A 16,407-nucleotide genomic window follows, 5' to 3' on the forward strand; every position below is an offset into this window, starting at 1 on the left:
ATCAAAATTCGACCCAATAGAAATACAACTGAAATTATTTTTAAAAATAATATATATTTTTAAACATTTACTCAGCTCCTGCTGTTTCAGGAACTGTAGTGGGAGCCTGGGGTGAATAAAAGATCATCCCAGTCTTCAAAAAACTCATGATCTATTCAGAGAAACAGACAAGTCTTGACCGCCCCCTCCTCCCCCCAGAATGATATCTAATCCCCTGGGAGTTTCAGGGGAGAGTTCCTAGAGGAGGAGACACAAAATTGCTCCAGGAAAGATGAGAAGATGGCCCTGCATTGCACGTGTGCACATGTCTTCATGTATGTGTGTGTGAGTGAGGAACAGGGGATACTGGTGGTTGGGGCTCCAGGCCCAGTTAACCCTCTGCGCAAGGCAAGGTGAAGAAAGTACTTCAACACAGGCTGAGAAGATAGTAAAGAGTTACTGTTGCCCACAGTTTAACATGAGATGAAAACAATCTCTAAATGATAACATTCCCTATCTAGAAATACATGCGATCTGATGTGCATCCATTCATGCCAACCCCCTTAGAGATGCCAAATTGGGCACTACATCCATTTAGACTTTTAAGACTCCTTTTCCAATGTTTCCTGTTTGAGGCTGAGTTAAGAGAACCATTTGATAGACTCGACTCCACGAATTGGGTCCTTTTTGAATTACAGTGTATTGGAATGAAAGGGAGAGAGAGATTTAGGGTAAGTGGGAGGGAGGCATTGCGAGCTCTGGGCAGGGACTCAGTATTTTTCAGAATCAAAGGAGCTCTTCCTGGGCCTATTATCCTATATTAAGCTGCATTGGAAAAGGTAAAAATGGAGCCAGAATTTGCCCCTACTTCTTCTGATTCTAAAGTCTTTTTCAAGACAGAAAGTTGTGTTACTGAGTTTTCTTTCCAGTACTGTATTTGCAGTTTTCATTTATTTTTTACTCTGAGCTCAGTAAATATACATAGGCATGAGATGAGGGGTATGTTTTAGCACTCACTGTTATGTAGTATTTTCATCAGAGGTACTGAAAGCAGCTTTCTGTGTTTCTTGTGACTTTTACTCTCCCTTTTGGTACTCCTTTTGCAAGAAATTAATTATAGTTCCTGGAAAGTCCTATCTTACAGTATTATGTGAGATGCTGCACTAACAAGATAATAAGTAGATTTCCCATTAATTCCAGCATAGAGTGAAAACACATACATTTAAAGATAGCTTTCTTTCTCGGTCTACATTGACTTGAAACCTTTTGCAAAATATATTATTGTCTCCTAGTTTCTAAATTGATATTGACCGTCACTGAATGTACTGTTTCTTTCAAAGAGAAAGGAAGGAGGGATGGAAGGGAGGGAGGGATGGAAGGGAGGGAGGGAGGGAGGGAGGGAGGGAAGGAGGGAGGGAGGGAAGGAAACCTTGGTCATCCTGGTTTAAATATGAAAATGAACCCGGGACATGAGACAAGGTAGCTTCACAGAGCAAATGGCCCACCCAGCTCAGCCCTTCTCATCCAGGCTCTTTCCCTCACTCGCTGTGTACAGCTAACTCAGAACCCACTCCTTCTGTGCTTTTGCATATGAAAAAATGAGGCTGTAAAAATGTCAGCCAGCTTTTGTCAGGAATAGGCATTAAAAAATAATTGGATGGGCATTTAGTATATAAGATGCCCAGCTCTCATAAGATAAATCAGTCCATGTGTCCTGAACATGTTGCTTCTGAGTTGCCTCATGCCAGCAAGAGTTCTGAAGTGTGGAGAAGTTCTAATATAGCTTATGAAACGAGAAGCTATAACAGAGTTCACATTTCCAAGACTATTCCCAGCCACTTGAAAACCTCAGCCCATGACCTGCCTCTGTAATATATAGCATTTCCACACTGTGGCTGTCTTAATAAACCAATGGGTAGTTCCCTCCAATCTGTTTGCTTTTAGTGGACATTTTTTTCTCAACTCCAAAGAAGTTGGCAGTGTAATATACAAATGACTAGAATAACCGTGCATTGCTCTAGACACCAATGAATAAAATATAGCAAAGACTGCATATCCCTAGAGTGAATTATTCCACTTAGAAAATGGTATAATTGACTTTGGGTAGTATGGGGGCGGGGGCGAGAGGGGACTCCAAGTGTTTTTAGGTTGTGGGGTTATTTTCTGGTAATTGCCTGACTTGAAACTAGTTTGTCAATCAGACAGTTCTCTTAGCCTTATAAAGGGGGTGTTTTTTTTTTGGGGGGGGGGGCGCGGATTATGGAAGGAGAATTGAGAAAATGGCTAAGCCCCACAAGACCTTTTTTCTTGTCATAAAGTTGTTGTCAAAAAGATCTGCTATTATGTCTGGGATGGGTGAACTCCGTGGCATTTCGTGTTCAGTAAAAATGTCTCAAACCATTTTTCAAACATTTTGAGGCTTGGCAAAAACCTGAAATCCATCTTGCCAAGCACTCTCCCCTCCCCCCTTAATTCTTAAACCCATGTGTCTTTCAAGGGAAATTTAATCCGTATGTTTCTGATTCATTTACACTTAACTCATCAAAATGGTGTTTTGTAAGAGCTATTTGATGTTCAAGAAGTCTTATGAGCTTCTCTTTTTATACGTCTAAAAAGCGTTTCTTTCTGGGAACCAGAAAATTGTATTTTACCAGCTGTAAGCCAAATGATTTGAGCTGTGTTAAAAATCAAGAACCTGCTGAATTTAGGAGGCAGGAAAATAGCAGACACAATGACATAAATAAGTGTCCTCACATGTCTGCCTGCTCTCCCTCTACCCAAGGTCTTTCAAACTCCTTCCCAGAAGGCACCTATCCCATGAAGCCTAAGAGCCAACTATGAAGCTGAGAATTACGGTCTTAGAGCAAAAATTCCCTTTGATTCTGGAGATTCCCAATTGTGAATCCTAGCTCAGAATCAATGGAAGTAAAACCTGAAGTCTTTCATTAGATCAATCTATTACCTAGGAAATAAAATAATCATTGAATGCCAGAACTAGAAGGGACTTGTGAAATTTCTAGTTTAGTAATTTTTGGATTGTGTTTCAATGTCTCCTGGGTGGGAGGGGGCATGAATTAATGAAAGATCTATGGGCCAATCAGGGCTCTCTGTTTTCCATACCTAGAAGAGTTTTTGTAAAATTTATTCTTTTTCCCATTACCATACAAGAAGATTTAAAGGAAAGTACTCTGAGGGTAAATTCAGTTGGAAAACAAATACCTTAATTTTATATGAGAACACTGAGGTCCGGGGAAGGAATCTTAGCATTGGAGCAGAGCTGGCACTGGTACCCAGGTCTCCTGACCCTTGTCCAGCATTCCAGCGACCTTTCTACTATGCCAGAGGTTTTCAAACCTGGCTACAATTCATTAGTGAGAAATTAGTGAAATCCATTTAATCTGAATGACTAGTATTTTAGGAAAATGCATAGAATGTAAGATACCCAAGCATGTTATACACAGTAAAGATTAAGCATTGTTTCATTAAATTATACACATACATGTAAACACACCCATGTGAGTCTATTGGGCTGTGATATGAAATATATCACTTACTGTTTTTCATATGAAAAAAGTTGCCATACAGAAAATCATGTTTCTTTTACTGGTAGTTCAGCCAATAGCAATTTTCAATTTGCCTTGTTAAAGACCACATGGATGGAAAGACTCAACGTGACCCTTCTCGCATTGTGCAGGAAATATTACAAATCACCGGCCTATTTACCAAGAGTGGCTTAACACACAGATGGGGAGAAATGGACAAAGAGTGAATATGTGCTGGGGAAAGAAAGGGGGGTGACAGATACCTAGTTGAGAGAAGAGTCACATTTATCTTAATATGATTTACAAACAGCAGGAATGATCTCCGACTGGCATAGAGTGCAACCGTTCAGTGGAAGCCCCAGACATGTTAGCACTAGCATATTTCCAAAGTGCATTTTCCAAGCACTTAACCATCATTAATTAGGTAGAAACATCCTTTGGAGGTCAGGAGACACAATAGTTCATCTCTGCACAACGAAGCTTTGGAGACTAGGGGAATTCGAGTAGCTGGGTAATGACTGTGGGAGGATGAATTGGGTTAACTGGCTGTGAAAATGTCTCGATAAAGCATTGTGAGAAATGCCATGGACACACTGATATCAGTGGGCTGCTGTCCTTTCCCAGCTGAAAGCTGTCTCCGTGAGAAGGGACACAAAGTCATTAAAACAACTATGAATTACCCTCTGGCTCTCTTTTTTCAGAATCCTAATGAAGTGACAAGTTTTCTGTGGTCACAAAGTGCCTGAGTCTCTTTGGGATGAAAGTGTGAAGTAGGGCTGTGTTGGGAATTGTGGTCTCCAGTTGCCTAGGTGGGGAGAGAGGGAGAGGGAGGAAGCAGGAGTTTCAGAGCCCAGAGGTCACATCCTGCAGGTGGGTGGGTGTTGGTTCTGGGGTGGCTTCCAAGCTCTGTCCTCATCAGATGTGCACTCAGAGCATCAAGGCTGGTGCCGGAGAGGGAGGGACAGAGAGTAGTGGGAAGCAGAGAGAGCCTGGCCGGTTACCCCATGTCATTTATGGCCCAGGGACAGCACGCCCCACCCACTAACTAGACACCAGGGAGCATTAGGCTGGAGGCAGCAAGCAAGCTGTCTGGTTGGCCTCCCCACCCCTCCCTCCAGACCAGAGGGTGGAGTCTTCACACAGCACAGCCTTTGAAAGACTCCAGTTTCTCAAAGCCTTCTGGTCGCTGCTCTGAGCCCCTGCACATCCAAGTCTTTCTCTGTACTCTCCCACACCACTGACCCCAGGAGCCAGAACTCAAAAGAGGGGCAGAGAAGCATAAACTTGGGCAAGAAGATGGAGTTCCTGGCACCAGCAAGCCCAGTAGGCTGGTAGAGAGGAACTGTGCTCCTCACTGCATCAGAGCCAGGTCCTGACCCTGCCACCAGATAGCTTTATGATGCCAGAGAACTTGGCACCTCATTGGGTGGCCTCAATTTCTGAATCTGTAAGATGAACAGGTTGGGCTGAAGGCTCTCTAAGATTCCTGCCCATCAGTGCATTTAGAATTATGGGATTATTATTCCACTGCTAAGGAAGTTTTGGATGGTGAGCGTGAAGCCAAGTCCAATGGCGTTCCCTGTGACCTGTACACTGGAGCTTCCTCTTTGACCTGGATGGGAGGAAACAGCAAAGCAGCAGATGCACTGAGTGAGGGCAAGAGCTGGATTGAGAACAATAATTTGGCTAGCAAGAGGCCTCTGTGTAGTCCATATTAGAGTGGATGCTGGTGAGGGCCAGACTAAAGGTGAAAATGCAACAAGTTGTAGATTACAAAGGAGTAATCTACATCTACATTTATACTAAATGGGTTTATTATAATTGCTGTTATTATGATTAATTCCAGAGGAATTAAAGGGGATCAACCCTTTATGGCAGAGTGTTGCTGAGCTGACTGAAGTGTCATGGTAAATAAGAAGGTCAAGAAGAGGCAGATGAACAAGAAAAGTTGTTTTATGTCATCTAAAAAATAAATCTATACTAAACTGAAAGGGGTGCAATAAAAAAGACCCAGCTTATTGGTGCTGAAACACACTGTTTTAAGGTGAGAGCTCAAACCTCATGTTCTGGCCAATGAAGAGATGGCCACATAGTATAGACCCAGCATTGTGAACCTCTCCTCACCTCTCCTCCTGCTCACAGTCTCACCAGCATTCTGTGACTCTGTTTACCTTTCTGGGAAGGAAGTGTCCAATGACAGTATTTCTCTCTACATTATTGATGCCCAAAATTTTTCCCCAAAGTCACCTGATCCCATTAGTAAATAACTAACATGTACTGAACATTTACTATGCTAAGAACATTATAGTCCTTATCTCAGGGATCCCATTTCAAAGGTGAAGTAACTGAGACCTAGAAACATTCAACAGATTGTGAGAAATCACACAGCTAGCAAGTGGCAAAGCCAGAGTTTGAACCCAGATCTGTCCAAAATGACTCACAGGGCACGATCACACGGGGCCGTACTGATTTGGAATCAGTAGGCTCCACCTTTGTAAAGGAGGCTGCTTTGCAGACCTTCCCTTACACTGATGTGGGCCCCACTGTGGGCAGAGGGGCAGAGCCAAGTGGGTAACCAGGCCCACAGGATACAAGAGGCCCAGCTGGCCTCTCTGCCATGTCAGCACACGTGTCAGCTCAACATGACTTTAATTCTTTAAAATTCTTTCAAGATCCTTGACTTAAAAGAAAAAAAGTTCATGGGCTCCTACAACACAGTAACTTGTGGTAGTCATTCCAGCTTATATAACACAGCCTCTTGGCTCCCTCTTCCACCTCCCATTAAGATAAGTGATTGAGTCTATGTACTAATAGATACCCTGGCATTCACTGGGAGCCTTATTATTGTTTTTTCCAGGCTTTGCTTTTTTGGACACATCCAGTTCTATTTCAGTCACTCCAGACAGCAAAGAAAAAAAAATCATAAGGTAGAATTTAATTCTTGGTATCATGTGGAGGGAAGGAAGACTGCTGATAGCTCGATGAGTCTTGGCTATTGTATAACTACTGTCGCGTTCTCCACAGTGATTTGAACTATTGATTAATTCTTCTTGGGTGCAGCGGGGCTTCATCAATCATTAAATAAGCTCTCCTGCCAGGGTAGGTGCAGGAAGAAAAGATGTATGGGCTGGTTATAGAGTGTGTGTGTACTGTGCAGTGGACTTTGGAGTGCTCAGACAAGTCAATCTCAGTTTTCAAGGCTGGAAAGAGTCAGGAACGGTCGTTGTTTCAACTCAAACTCATGAAGTACAGACCTCGAAAAGCGCCAAGCCTTTGGGCATGCATTTTCAACAGACTAGCAAAGATTGCTGAAAAATCACACACTTAAACTTGGACCACAGACTTTTCCTTGGCCTGGCCCACATTTATCAAAGCCGCCCATTTTCCTTCTTCCTCCCAGCAATTTCCCTCATCCCTGCGTCAGGACCGCTCCCCCCCATCCTCGCGTATACATCCTCGCGAGTACAAAAGGAGCGCCTTCGCAGGTGAGAGGACCATTAAAGTAAAAGGAGAATAGAAAGAAGAAACCTGTGTTTTATCCACTGCTTCTCCTTTTTATTTTTTTAAAAATTCAGTTCCAGATTTGCCCACCCTACATTTTGTCGGGCACGGGACAATGCTCATTCTTAAATCCACTTTCTGCCTCTTCGTCTGGCTTTCCTGACCAATGTACACAAGGTAAACTCTGAGACATTTTTACCATGCAGCCTGAGACAGCCTACACTGGGTGATCCTAGCATGGAACATTTGATGAAAATCTTGGGCCATCGCTGTTAGTGAATTCCACCAACTTCACCATCATAACACTTTTCCACTTTGCCACCTTGCAAATTCCTTCTCTCCAATCTCTAAAAACCAGTTTTACCACCAGAAGAGAGATATGAGATGAAGTAGCCAGCCTAAAAGGTGGCCTTACCCAACTAAAGATCCGCATTACACATGCCTGCTATTCCAAATAAACTTCTCTCAGTGGAGCCGGGAATGGAATCCGGTTCTCACGACTGAACTCGCTCATCTCCATTTCACTTCATTTTCCCATTCACAAAGCCACCGACGAGCATGAATGGGGACATGAGGGTCTTTTTTCAGCCTGCATTGTTTGCATCTGTGCCTCCACTCAGGTCTCTGGAAATTTGGCAGGTCTTATCAGCACTGGGTCTCACCTCGCTTTAATCAGAACGGTACGTTTACTTGTTTCTAGTACCTGACGTAATCACAGACTTGCTTGATTTTCTGAATAAAAAGAAGGCCTAAGAGAAGAGAGGCCGGAGAAGGCAGACGCCTGAGTGATGCTGGGAGCAAGATGCCCTGTGAGCATCTGAAATCAGTCCCGTGTGGCCAACACGTCTGCCCGGAGGATCCTGTGCTGTCATCTGCATGATGGGAGCAGCTAAGAGTTTGTGCCTGTGACCTCACTGTATGCCAGGGGCCTTAAAATGTATATCCACTCCTCACAACGCCACGAGGTAGGTATGGCTATCCTCATGTTACAAAGGTAAAACTATGGCACAGACAGGCTAAGTGGCTTGCCTAAGTCACACTACTAGTAAGTGGGAGAGTAATTTCAACCCAGGTCTTTTGACCCTTCAAAGCCATGATACTCTTTTCAGGAGACCCTCATTCTTCTAAGCAGTAGATGTCTGCTTTCCTGGTGCCATCCCCTTCTTCTTGCCACAGATGTGTCCACCAGGGAAAACCCGGGAAGGCAAGAGGAAGAATGCTGAGCTCAGCACTGGCTTATGGTTAAGCGTAGGCATGGCCAGCTGACATTCCTCTGCTCAGTGCCTGGCCTATGGATAGATTTGTGCCCCTTCTGTCATGCCATCAAAGCTTTGCCTCCCCCTTTACCTGCCAACAGGTGAGGTATGGCTTCAGGGACCCCTATAGAAAACAAAGCTGCCACTAAGCCATATCCCAGGGAATAGAAACCATGGACAGTGTCACCAAGATTCTCCACTGATGGTGAGCTAGACCTAGTGTGAACTGAACTTAAGGGGTTAGGGCTCATGTGAACTAGGGCAGGTCTGACCCTCAGTTTTCACATTGATAAAAGTAACACACAAGTAAGTAAAGTAAACCTGGGGAAGCTGAGTAAGAGCTGTGGGCTCTATCAGTGGCAGTATACTGGTTGTGATATTGTACTGTATGTAGTTTTGCAAGTTGTTACCATCGGGGGAAACTGGATAAAGGGTATAGAGGATCTCTCTATATTATTTCTTATAACTGCATGTAAGTCTACACTTATCTCAATTAAAAAACAACAATAACCGAAACAGAAACTCCAAACAAAACAATTACCAAATAGTGGAGCTGAAGATTCTCACCCGTCCAGGTTGCCATGGGGATGCAGTGAGGCAATAGAAGTCTGACTTAGGATCAGGATGAGCTCGCGCTCCTGCCTTGCCTGGCTCTCCGTCAGTCACAAGCAGGACGGGTCTGATTACCGTGAGCAAGTCAGAGCCAAGTCGATATACATTGTAAGGCTCTAGAAAAAGAGACTGCTCTCTTTACTCATGAAGACTCCCAAGCATACACTTGGCACTCACGGTCTTGGCCCAGTGACTAATAAGCCCTTGTTTTGTTTAGGCTCTGGATGACCCTCCCCCGCCCCTCAGGGAGGCATAGTTGTGGTCCTTCCCTATGCACGATTAAGCTGGGTCCATAAATACATGCTTTACAATAAGGCTACTACCCTGAAACTTGGATGAAGAAGAATGGAGATATTGTTTGGAAAAATTATCTTTCTAATAAGCCCATATAGTTTTGCCTTTCACGTCCTTCGAAGGTTTTTAAATGTCACCTTCAATCTCACCTACAAATCTGAGATTATGTAAAACTTACAGAAACATATCAAGGAGTCATGCAACCTCTGGGGGAATAAATGCATTACAATCGCGGTTCTGCATCATATGAGCAAATGAACATAAACGCCTGCATGTTGGGCACTATGTCCTGCATCCGAGGGACGCGGGTGGGGGTCATTTAGGAAAGTTTACGGGGCAGGTAAATAAAATGGACCCTGGGAAATAATACACAGCTGTGATAATATTCTGGCGCTCTTAGGACAGACTCACTTGGGTCAAGATCTCTCACTGAGGATGCCTTGCAGGTAGTATTTGAAAACTATGAATTTCACCCCAGGAGAAATCTTCATGACAAAAAGCAAAACCCAAAACCAACCTTCAAAGTGGGGAAAGACCAGTTCCTTTTCACCCTGCCCATTCATTTCCCTTAAGGCACTAATTCACCTTGATTTCAAATGCGCTTTTCTCTGGAAAGCTGTGGTGAACACCTTTTAGCAATACTTACATAGAACAGGACTCAGAACTCTGGAGCTAAAAGGGACTTCAGAGATCATTTCAGATTGGCCCCACATGTGAGGGCGGGGCTTACAGCCCACCTTGTCCGTTCCATTTAAAAACAGAGCCTAAAGAACTTATATGCATATATGCATAACCCATGAACACAGACAAAATTGTGGTGAAGGGGGTGGTGGGTTGAAGGCAGGCTAGAAGGGGTCAATGGGGGGGGGAATGGGGGACACCTATAATACTTTCAAAAATAAAGATAAATCTTAAAAATTAAAATAAATAAATTAGAGCCCAGATGGTTTCAGTGACTTGCTCAAGGTCATCAAGATTGACATTCAAGCCCCTTGACCTCTATCACACCATGCTCTTTCTTCCAAAAAGTACGTCTGACTACCCTCCCCCTTCGATCTCTTCCAAAAAATAAGCAGAAGAGAAGATCATAAAAAGTCATAATTAATTATATCCCAAACATGCATTAAATATAAAAACATAAACCCCTCTTTGGTACATGCCCCATGCCTCAGTCTGCATTGTGCTGCATGATGATCGAGACTCACTGAGCCCCAGAAGTTCTGGAGTGGCCACAGTCAAGGTCTCGCGTTCAGGGTCTGCTTCCTACCTAACCATGCTGGATGGTGTCAGAAAGCACGCAGCCCAGACGGTGCAGCCCAGTACTGACTATATTTCATGGAACACACAGAAATTTGATATTAATTTTCAAAACATAAAAGTCTCTCTGGGTACACTAGATCCTTAAAGCATCAAGAACATCATTTACCCCTCTCTCCCTCTATTTCGTATCAACCCCTTACAATATTAACTCATTCTTTCCAGACAAATCAGTCAAGAAGCATTCATCATCCCTGCCATGACTGTGGCAGATCATTTTAAAATTAATTCAAGAACATAAAAGTTTTAAAGGTAGCCCTGAGTTGCGTTGATTGTCACATGAACCAACAGAAAGTTAAAATTCTCAAGCAAATTGCACAATCGCTGTTAACGTTCGCTGAAATGATAGGTGAGAGACAGCAGCTACTGTTGAGGATCATTGTATGTTACTTAAAAAACCTACAGTGTAGTCTGAATAATAAATGCAACAGCCCAACTCTTCATAGTCAGCACGACACAAAAAATAGTTTCCCAGGCATTTGCAATTCACCAGTTACGCTCAGAAAGCCACCCCCAACTCCCACTGTCACTTCACTCTGACCTTTTATGAAAAGACAACCGTTTGGAGCCATATAAAAGAGAGAGAGAGAGAGAGAGAGAGAGAGAGAGAGAGAGAGAGAGAGAGAGAGAATCCTGGTGGAAAATAATACACAGCTGTGATAATATCATAATATCATTTCTAAAATATCATAATATAGTTTTACTTTTAATAATAAAAGATAAAAAGGGGGCGTCTGTGAATAATTAGAGATTGCAGTCTGAAGCCAGTTACAGTCACTGCAATTGATAATAAACTGAAAACCCCTTGAGAGCAGGTAAATGCTTTGCAACCCTGACCCCCTTGCTCTCACATTACTTAACTACCCTGTGGTTCTTGCATTACATCACCATTCAAGCGATTGGTTCCTGCATTTTAACTCTCTCCCTGTCTCCTCCGATTAGGAGCGACACCGCAGCAAAGAAACTTCGCCGGAGTTTGCTCTTTCTCGCTTCGCTTTTTTAATTTGTGGCCTTTCTGCTCCTGTCGCGCTGCCTGGCTCTGCTTGTTTTCCCCACCCGCCCCGGATCAACTCCTCCAGGTCGCGGTCCTGGAACAAAAACTCTTATCAAAGTGAAAAGAAATGCCTCTGCGGACCGGGAGAGGAGCGGAGGGGCTGAGGAAAGAGGAGAAGGAGGAAGAGGAGAAACAAAGACGGGCAGAAAGGGGAGAAGCAAGAGGAGGAGGAGGACGAAGGCTCAAGACAAGAAGGCAGCCGGGGTCCCCCAAAAATGTATAAAAACGGAAAAAAATTAAATTAAATTAAAAACAAACCTCATGGACATCACTGAGGCTGAATTCCCTCCTGAGGTGCAGAACATGAGAGCTCTGGAATGAGTGTGTGTAGAATTTGAGCCAAAGCTTAACTAGCCTGAGTGAGTCATATCCTTCCCACTTGATTCCAGGCCAAGCGATGATGTAATGCACTGGCCCTTCTCTAGCGCGGAGCTTGGCTCTCTCCCTCCACTCACTCGCTCCCTCGCTCGCTTGCTCTCTTTCTCCTGGGCTCGCCCTCCTCCTCCTTCTCCCTTTTAGCTCAGTGCTGGTGAAGTCACCATTTAAATCTGGCAGAACTGAAGCAAAAACTTCAATGTAACCAAAACAGCCCCAGGCTGAGTTCCAGACTCACAGAGCCTTCCCAGTGCAATTGCCCTTAGAAACGTGTAAACAGAGGGGGAAACAGTGCCGCCTGGGGTTGGCCCCGCAGCTGCCTCGCACTCAGGCAGGGACCCGCAGCTCCGCTGGCCGGGGGCCACAGGTTCCGGTGAAATTGAAAAAAAGCACTGGTTTTAAAAAATATGCCCGTGTGTTCGGAGAAAGGGAAATAGCTATGGAGACCCACGCAGAGATGGGTGAAAGGCAGCAGGATGGAAGGACCGAGTGGGAATGAGAAGCCAGGACAGGTGACCGGCCCAGGCTGACGGTAACAGGATTTCCGTGGCCCAGGGCGGTTTTTTTTCCCCTGGAGCGGGATGGGATTTTCTGTTGCTGAGTGCCAACCCCCAGGCCTCCAGAGACTTCTTGCATCTAACCCCCCTGTCAACAAGGGCAAACCCTCTTCTGGGCCAAACACCCGCCTGCATCAGAGCGGAGCGGAGCGGCGGGGACTGGGGAATCAGTCACTTCTCCTCTGGCCCTCGCTGTGCGGAAGGAAAAGGACCACGTCTATCTTTCTGAGATTAGCCCCCCACTCTCAGGTGAGCTGCCACAGAAGAGGAAATGAAACTGTGTTCCCCCCTCAAATGAAGATCAGCCACCCATCCCTGCACTTGCAGGGGGGTAGGGGTGGGGTCTGGGTGCTGTGTGGCTGGCTGTGAGTTTAAAAGGATGCAGGGAGAACCAACAGTAAGTGTGTCTCTTAAATTACAGGGCGAGGAAAACAGCCTGGGGGTGGCCTTGAGGGGACAGTCAGACATTATCCTTCACAAATGGCGGCGAAGTCCTTTGAATTGTGAGTTCTACCCTCACCTCACACCTCTCCTGCTCAGGACTCTCCCTGGCACTGGCTGGTTTTCAGTCCCCCTTTTAAACTCTATCTTGTCTCCCTTTCCTCTTCCCCTCCCCGTTTGTGCCTCCTTCCAAAAGAAAAAAAAAAGTAATTTTAAAAAACGAGAAGTTCACTAGAATTTTTTTTAAATACCACAAAAGCAGAAGAAAGGCGTGGGTTTGCAACTTATTTATTCTTCAATAATCCGAGCCTCCTGTCACCGTCTATCGCCTCTCACTGCTCTCGGGACCAGAGAATGGAGTCCGTGATACAAACGTTTCCTCTCTTTGCAAGTTGCCGAGCTGAGACAGCCCGCACGTCTAACACCGGCCTTCAGAGGAGCCTCGGAGTTTATTAAAGATGTCTGCTGCTGGGGACAGGGCTGTTCATCTGAGTCCCTTGGAATTTAAATCACAGCTTCAGGGACTATCAACACTCAAGGTGAAGAGTTAAGCGGCAAGGTCTGCCCAGCCGCCTGCCTGACCCTGGGCCCGGGCGGGGAAGCGCTTGCTCCAGCCATCGGCCTGGAGCATGACATCCCCAATTGACGCTGATGCCACAGTTGCACCAGTGACACCTTTATCAAGGCAGGCAGCCCTGAATTAGAGGTGATCAGCCGTAATTACAGCTGGCGCCACTGAAGCCCGTGGCCTGACAGCGGCAAATGTGGTTGTTATAAAGTTGGGTCCACCATGTCAGTGGCCTGTATAACTCACTTACGTCTGACTCGCCAAGCAGCTATTGATTTTTCTTCTGATGCAGGGAATAAATAAAACAAAATCTTCCTTCACTCCCGCGGGCCTTTCTACTCGCAGGCAGGCTGAGGAGATTTTATACAAACGGATTTCTCCTTTTTGTAAGAGCCACTGACCATGGTGAGAAATGTAAAGCTGAGGGCTTTCCCTTTCCCTCCTCCTCTCCCCACGACTTGTCTTAGTTTTCATATTTAAATGCTTCATTTTAAAAGATGTTTTTATTGATTTTAGAGAGAGGAAGGGCAAAGGAGAGCGAGAAACATCAATGAGAGAAACATCGTACATGCCCCCTACCAGGGATGGAGCAGGCGCCTGGGCATGTGCCCTGACCGGGAGTCAAAATGGCCACCTCTCGGTTCCTGGGTCGATGCTCAACCAACTGAGCCACACCATCCCAGGCTAAATGTCTTCTTTATGTTATTATTTGAGGCATAGCAAAATGAATATGCAGTAGAATTTTTCAAATTGACGTGGTCCTGTAATGTCAATGGGCACATACTTCCTAAAGGATCTTGGTTAGACCATGTCCCAGGGGCTGGGTTAAGTGGCTAGAGAGTGCCCCCCGCGTTTTCTCCTAGGGAGGAGGTAAAAGGGACTCTGTGCTGTAGGTGAAGACTGGCCAAAGGCGTCTTTCCTGCGCCTTCCTTGGAGAGTAACAGGAATGACAGTTCTGACCAAAGCCAGGCGCAGACCTCTCAGGAGACCTGCCCCATCTTCGCTCCAGCCAGGAGGAGGAAGGGGCTGAGAGGTTCCAAGGTGGGGAGCGTGCCTCTGATCAGGGACTGTTCCCAGAACCCAGCCTGCCTCCAAGGGCCCCGCACCTGCTGCTGCTGCTGTGAAACCAACAAGGTACCGGAAGCACTGACATTCCAATAAACCTTTGGGGAGTGCAGGCCTGCGTGAGAATCAGTTCCAGAGTTCAAAGGGGTCTGAGTATTTGCATTTGCACTTGGCGGTCCCAGCATAAGTACCACCTCGCCATTCCAAACCAGGCATCCTCACTGGCGGCCCGGCTTCTCCCCACTTGAAAAGAAACCCTGCTTTCCCATTTTCCTTCCTGTGAGCAGCTAATGATAGAGAATATCCTGTTCCCCAAAGGAAATTCCCCTCGACTCAAGAGCTTCCTTTTCACCCATTTGGCCCTCTCCTAGCCTCTCCTTTTCAGCCCCCTCCTAACTGCTCTTCTGAGGAAGGGGGCTTTGCAGAGAGGAGTGTAAGATGCTGTAATTCCAGTGGGATCCTTCTTAGAAGTAGCCCCCAGCCAACAGGCTAGGCCTCAGATTAGCTGGCGTGCTCAGGAATGCTTACAACACCCTCCTTTCAGGACGTGTCATCCTTGGGGAGAGGGTGGTGGGTACCGCGCAGCTGTTCAGTGTAACTCACTCGAGCTCCCAGCTCCTGATGAAATGTTCGGCTCCAAAGAAGTGGAAACCTCAGAGATTTGAGCTCAGAGTTCAGAAGGCACGCTTGGACTATCTCCAAAACACCCCACCAGGAAAGGCACAACTCAGACTGCAGGGCTGAGGGGCGCAGCAGCCGAGCAAAGTAAACTTTGTGCGCCTGGGTGACTTTCTGAGCTCCAACATTATGGACACACACAGCAAATGTAAGAAATGATTCCCATCCTTCTCAGAGAGAGCGATATTTTTCTTTTGGGTTTGAATTTATTCTCCTCAAGAAAAAGCTTATTATCATCTTGCAGACATTGTTTTTAAAATTGAACCCGTGATTCCCACAGTCCCAGAGGAGTTTGAGGGGCCAGATAATTTCAGAGTTAAATAAGCTGTAATGACTATCACATGTACCCAACCATAAACCTAGTATTAAAAATTATTCAGAAAAAAAGTGGCATCTCTTCCTTTTTTAATTTACAATAACCAGCCAGGTGGTTTTCTAAGGCCTCCTCTGCAAATTGCTTCCAGCGAACCTTCCGGTCACAGACCACTGCACACCTACGTGCCGTCATTCAGCATTCCCTTCGACTTGGGTGTCCCGTGTTTTCACAGTGGACAGAGGCTTCGGGGCTGTTTGGGTGAACCCGTGCAGCATGCATCCTGAACTGTGCGGGGTTAGCTGGTTTAGATGGTTGGGCCTGCTAAGGGCGGCTCCCAGCCACCACTCCCAGGGTGTAATCAAGGGAGTGTCAGCCCTTGGTTACCTACTGCAGCTCCAGCATCCCAGCCCTGGCACCAAGTACCCTCAGGCAACTTGCTGGCCTGTCCTGTTTCCAAACCTATCTGTAATGCTCTGAAGTGGCAATTCTGGATGTGACTCAGACAAAGGAATGCATTCCTAATGATGGAGACATCAAGGAACCTTAGAGGGAGGCATTGAGAAGTTATAAGAGCCTTTTGATCAGCCCTATAATATAATTATTGATTCTGTCTGCTATAGGGATTTTTCCTCTAACTTCTCCATCTTTAAAATGTGTATGTCATTTTATCACTTGATCCTATCACAGTGTCTGAAAGGCAGTTGACACTCAGTGAATATGAATAAATGAATGAGTGAAAGAATGAATACACTTCTCAGCTCAGGCATTACCTTTTCCATGAAGGCCTTTGCTGGACTACCAGGCTGGGGCAGGAGTGTCCATTTCTCCTGTGGCACCTGGGCCGAATTCTAT

The 16,407-nt window shown here is 45.5% G+C and overlaps 1 protein-coding gene across 6 annotated transcripts in view; it reads right to left on the reverse strand.

Moving 5' to 3' along the window:
* Positions 1 to 16,407, reverse strand: part of CREB5 (cAMP responsive element binding protein 5) — a 396,562-nt gene that overhangs the window by 121,365 nt on the left and 258,790 nt on the right. The window contains exon 1 of one of the 6 annotated variants that reach the window (XM_079785889.1): positions 11,814 to 11,883. The exons of the other annotated variants lie outside the window; for them this stretch is intronic. Coding sequence (XP_079642015.1) covers positions 11,814 to 11,860 — 47 coding nt within the window. The 5' untranslated portion in view covers positions 11,861 to 11,883. Of the gene's footprint in view, positions 1 to 11,813; positions 11,884 to 16,407 lie in introns of those variants that run through there. 6 annotated transcript variants of the gene reach the window in all.

Source organism: Cnephaeus nilssonii (assembly GCF_951640355.1).
Source record: "Cnephaeus nilssonii genome assembly, chromosome: 12".
NCBI lineage: Eukaryota > Metazoa > Chordata > Mammalia > Chiroptera > Vespertilionidae > Cnephaeus > Cnephaeus nilssonii.